This window comes from Aplysia californica, unplaced genomic scaffold (assembly GCF_000002075.1).
Source record: "Aplysia californica isolate F4 #8 unplaced genomic scaffold, AplCal3.0 scaffold00731, whole genome shotgun sequence".
NCBI classification, from domain to species: domain Eukaryota; kingdom Metazoa; phylum Mollusca; class Gastropoda; order Aplysiida; family Aplysiidae; genus Aplysia; species Aplysia californica.
Genome location: NW_004798001.1, coordinates 141,352 through 146,802, shown reverse-complemented (window position 1 = coordinate 146,802; position 5,451 = coordinate 141,352). Strand labels below are relative to the sequence as shown.

At 41.8% G+C, this 5,451-nt stretch overlaps 1 protein-coding gene across 2 annotated transcripts in view; it reads left to right on the top strand.

Annotated features, from left to right (window-relative positions):
- Window positions 1-5,204, top strand: part of LOC101864020 — a 47,552-nt gene extending 42,348 nt beyond the window's left edge. For both annotated transcript variants that reach the window (XM_005108896.3, XM_035972528.1), the window contains exons 2-3: window positions 1,944-2,155; window positions 3,045-5,204. In XM_005108896.3, coding sequence (XP_005108953.1) covers window positions 1,944-2,155; window positions 3,045-3,636 — 804 coding nt within the window. In that variant the 3' untranslated portion in view covers window positions 3,637-5,204. The remainder of the gene's footprint in view (window positions 1-1,943; window positions 2,156-3,044) is intronic.
- The last annotated feature ends 247 nt before the right edge of the window (window positions 5,205-5,451 follow it).

The following is a 5,451-nucleotide window of genomic DNA, read 5'->3' as shown; positions in this document are numbered from 1 at the left end:
CCCATGATTTATCTTCCTAGATCTAGATCTACCCCTTCTTCTTTTTTAGACGTTGTGCTTATCCTATGAACAGCTCTGTATCCGTGCCTAGTTTCAAAAGCAAACATGTGTGAAGCGCTCAACCGCGCAATGATAGCAGAGTTTCTGTACACTGTTGTAAGCTCTCTGATGATAGTATGCTAATTTTGTGTGTAGGCTCGACCCATAGTGAAAGCCGATATGTCTGATCGTTGTATACAAAGAGGGTTATAACAAACACACACACACACACACGCACACACGCACACACGCACACACACGCACACACACACACACACACACACGCACACACATATACACACACGAACACACACACATACACACAAACGCGAACACACTGACACAGACAACTAATAAATGAATGAAGTGAAGATGTCTGTAGTATATTAAAGTTTGCGCTATGTCCCTACACACTTTACTACCTGCATTATCATCGTCCGTGAGTCAGTGTGTGCGTATGTGTGTCGCATCGGGTTACTATTCTCATCTCGATCTCCTTACATCAACTCAGTCGTTCATCTCCTCTTTTTTGACACCACATAGATTTTTGTGTCCTTTTAAGACAGCAAGTACATAAAATCTCGGAAGTGGAGGAAGGACCTTACCTGTTACATGGGACGCAAAAGACATTTTCTCTCACACGGGAACGTAGTTTTTAAAAAAAGAGACCCATGAAAGCTTCGTCGTCGAAAAGCAGCTTGACAACCTGACGTCGTTTATTTTGTAGTGACGGGAGTACAGGTAATAAATCTTGCACAAATCTACGTCCGGCTAACAAACAAAACAAAAACAAAAAAAAAGAAGGAAGGAAGGAAGGAACAAGTTGGCGTTGGCTTTAGCTTTGTTTGCTTTCATTATCGTTCTACGCGGAACGCAGTGAAGCGACTGTGTACGCCATAAAAGAAAAAAAAACAGAAGAGGAAAAAAGACCTTGCTTTCTGGTTTGTGACGCAATAAGGCTTTGATTTAGATATTTCAACGAAGAGTTTTTGAGAGGTTAAAATGTGCCGTCATGTCGTTTATTTATCTGCTTTATGTATATATATTTTTTTGTCCCTTGCCCATTTCTATGATAATGACGCCATCTGATTAGTAGAAAAATGTGCTTTATGTATATTAATTTGTTTATGTTTCACTCTATATCCTGCAATTCCGAGTTTGGTTGCATTTTCTCTTGTTTCCCTTTCCTTTCTTTTTATATTAGAAACGGAAACTGCTTAAGACGCTTTCAAAGAAAATGTTGCATATTGGACATAAAAGTACTAATATAACCATTTCAGTAGTGATTATGCCCTACAGTGCGATGCAGGATCACGCCTACTAATCTACGCTGCCCGCTTTCTTGTGGCCCAAATTGTATCGATGAAGGCAAAAAACATTGACATTTACAATCAAGCGAAAAACAAAATATATCAGGATACATGGTCACACGTCGTTCATGACGAACATGGCAATTTGTACTCCCACACCATATTAAATATTATTACAATTATTGTCATTGCGCAGGGACCGGCCGTCGTAAACTAGCACACTTCTGAGAGACTGGCTGACCCATACCATGATTATGAGCAAAAGTTTATGTATGTGTATCAGATTATGTCAGGGTGCACCGTTAGCTTAGAGGGGATGACCCAGGTTCGACTATGAAATGGTTTACATACAGTTATGAGGGACTTCAATCTCTTAGAAAACACACACACACACACACACACACACACACACACACACACACACACACACACACACACACACACACAGACACACACACACACACATATTTATATATATATATATATACAAAAAAAACACACACATACAGACGAAAACAAAACAAACACAGAAAACCCTTTGATGTATATTTTTGTTCAAATACGTAACCTTTTTCAATTTGTGACTTCTCCCAGAGCCATAAGCCGCCTCTGAAACTACAACAGCCACCTAACGACGAGCCAGCTTCCCGTTCGAGCTCCGTCACTTCCGTTGCTGACGTCATCAAATCACGTGACTCCAGCATGGTGGTGGCAGTAGACAAAGTGACCGAGGCAGTGGTAATCGCCCCTACGCCAGCCTACACGCAGACCTCAGTGTACTCACAGCTACAGTTTGCGGACTACAAGTACGTTGGTTTGAGTTAGGTTTTGAGTTTGAGTGAAAAGTGGGACATCGAGAGAATGCCGGTTATTTAGTGCTGGGAAAGGTTAAGACAAGTAGACAGACTCGAGCAAGGTGTTTTAACCCCCCCCCCCAAAAAAAAAGAAACAAAGAACAAAAACAAAACAGAAATCGACACAAATTAGATCATTTAGATCGTTCGTCCATTGGAGCAGAAACCAACCAACCCCTTGTTGTCTGTTTCGTCGGAAAGGAGCGCCGGTTTTTTCCCTAAGGCACCATTGAAAATTCCGGGTGGTGGGCTTCCGACTCTGCCTGTCGGGGCCAACCCAGGATGAGAGAGATACAGCATCCCACATGAAAGACCGAGATACTCGATAACTGTTTTCTCCCCACTCGAGAATCGAACTCTGGTTGTCTTAATTAATAAAGGAAAACTGTTGTCAGTATAACAATTCAAGAATGACTTCACTTCGTAGATGGCTTTTCAGTGCCTTGAAGGCAAGGGATTATAATATGAAACTACAAGTTAATAGAAGATTCACTTTACTTTTTCCGGCCTCTGTAATCTTGCGGTGCTGAGGGGAGGGCCAAACGTCTTCCTCTTGTTTGTTGCACGGTTATACTGTTTTTTCCCTTATTGTTTCTCGGACCCACTCTGCCCATCTTTTCCTGAGCCTGCCTCTTTCTCTGTATCCATCCAGATCACTGGTTGCTTTGTTTCTCTCCCTCTCTTTTCTCTCTCTTTCTCTCTCTCTCTCCCTCTCTCTCTCTCTCACTATCTCTCTCCCCCCCCTCTCTCTCTCTCTCTCTCTCTCTCTCTCTGTCTATCTATCTATCTATCTCTATCTCTCTCTGTCTCTCATCCTTCGTTTTTTTGTTGTTGCTCCCAGGCGGTACCGTGAAGAAGTCCACTTGAAGCCCCTCTTGTCTCCGGTCAAGTACTCGGACACACACTACCTGTACATCAACAGCACCCGCAAACGTTTCGTAAGCCGGACCTTCTACGAACCTCGCGTCAAAGCCAGGGGCTTCGCGGAGACCACTTTCACCTGCCCGAAAACGAAACAAGAAAACTTTGTGAGCTATCTGGACCACAACGTGGACGCTCAGCGCAAATGGTTCAAAACGGCCGTCGAAATCAAGGCCCGTCGTTTCCGATCTGCGCAGGTGATCCCAGCCCCGATAGACATCAACAGCAACTCGCTCACAGCAGTGGATCAAACTAGGTTGGAACAGCAACGACTCAACTTTCCGAATGATTCATCATCAGAAAGAGGTAATGGTGGCGTAGAAAATGGCGTGGGCGAGCGCTTCCAGGAAATCTTTGACCCAGGAGCGTCGCAGGTGTTTATTCCGAAAAGGCGTGAAACTGTGGACGGGCAGCAAGCTCTGTTGAACGGGGGAATCGTTCTTGATTTTCCCAATGGTGGAGTTGACTTACAACACCGTAATGGACATTTATTAGACTTTTCGGATGTGTAGTGTAGTTCTACAATTGTTTCTTTTTAAAAATAAAAACCAGGTTGTTTCTACGCACTACTCTAACAAATGTCTCTTTTAAAAAGTAAAACAGACGCAGTGCTCTTCATTTTTATGTGAAATTAACTCACCTCTCTCCACATTCTGGCAGCCTTCTCTTTTCTTTTGATGTTTCAGTTTCGAGTTTGGTCAAAATTAGAAAGATGGCTGTTCCGAAATATTGTTTACTTGGTGATTATAAGCAGCAGTCAACCCAAAAGTACAACTCATGCTAAAGAGACTATCTGTCCCAGAATAAAATGATCATCCTGCCTGTAAATAATTTACACCCACTTTGAAACGATTTAGATCAGGTAGTGAGCGGTTCCTTTTGACCTTGCCTGTTAGGAACAGTCTTGTCTTTTTTTGGTCATTGTTACTCCCTTGTCATTCATCTAATCGTCGGCTCGAACATGATCCAATTGTATAGCAAGTGCCTAAAACCTCTTGCTAAAACATACAAAAATCTGAGTCCCACACTTTAGGTACGCCAATTGTGTCTGCAAATAGCCCTCCCTTCCTTTCCACTACTGACGTTCGTTCACAAGAAGCGTCCGAGCAATATCTCAGAGGATATTCAGCTTCAACAGCCTGTAGTTTCTCAAAGTCCTCCGTCTTATTCTTGGTCTTCCTATCTTTCTTTTTCCTTTTGTATTCGTTAACGATTTTTCTTGTTGATTCCTAAAGCACAAGAATGAACCATTCCGATATGAGACTGCAAATCCTTGACAATAAATACTGCCCAGTTACTTGAAATATTGTAACCCTAATAATAATTGACTATGATGCATACGCAGTTTGGGTTCGATTTCTTGCAAGCAAAGGTCTGTCGTGAATATGCTCTGCCAGGTGGGTTATAGCCTTTTACGTTTACTCTTTTAAAAAAGGGTCTTACTTTGTTAATCCTTTCATAACGTGTATGTGCTGTGTTTCAAGAATCTTGGTATTCTGCTCCAGTACGTCAAAGTATACTGGGACAGGGTGGTCAGTTCACGGTCTGAATCTAATAATGATAAGACTGAAAAGAAATTCTGAATCTTTTAGCAATTCTTCAGGGAAGGACATATTAAGTTATCTGCTACTGTCGTTTCGTTCTTGTTGTTTTCTTTTCTGATCAGAACTCCTAGATGTAGCCACCGTGTAATACCCCCTGTGAAAGCAATTGAAAGCAATTTCTTTATCATCATTATTGTCTTTCTCACCTTGGATCAGGGTACATACCACAGACGAACACTTCACATTGCACCCTATCTTGGACTACCTCTCGACATTCCCATGTCTTTCCACTTTTCGGACTGTGAAAATGACCATCAATAATTTATTTATAGAGGCACCAGCCAGGACTGTGAAAATGACCTTCCATAATTAGTTTATAGATGCACCAGCCATCCATGTTTAAGTGCTGTTTTAGCCTTACTGCTAGAACGACATCCCTTTTTAAGTAATAGGCCGACCTTAGAGAAGTGTTAAGTGTAGAAACAGGGTCATTATCATGTACTTTTGTCTAGCATTCGAAACCAGTGCGGATTAAACTCCCCCCCCAAAAAACCCCCAAAATATTTCAATGCTAGAAAGCAAACGAATAGCCGTTGATTTATAACTATTTCAGTGACTTACATTTTTCAATAATTCTTATTTGTTCCGCGGGTGAGCCAAATGGAGCTATAATAGTTTCTTTTTGCTTTTAACTTGATTTTCTTAGGTAATTGAAAAACAAATGGGGGAGGGGGGGCGTTTTGGTATTCATATATCCTTCTATACTTCTGCCCATTTTTAGAG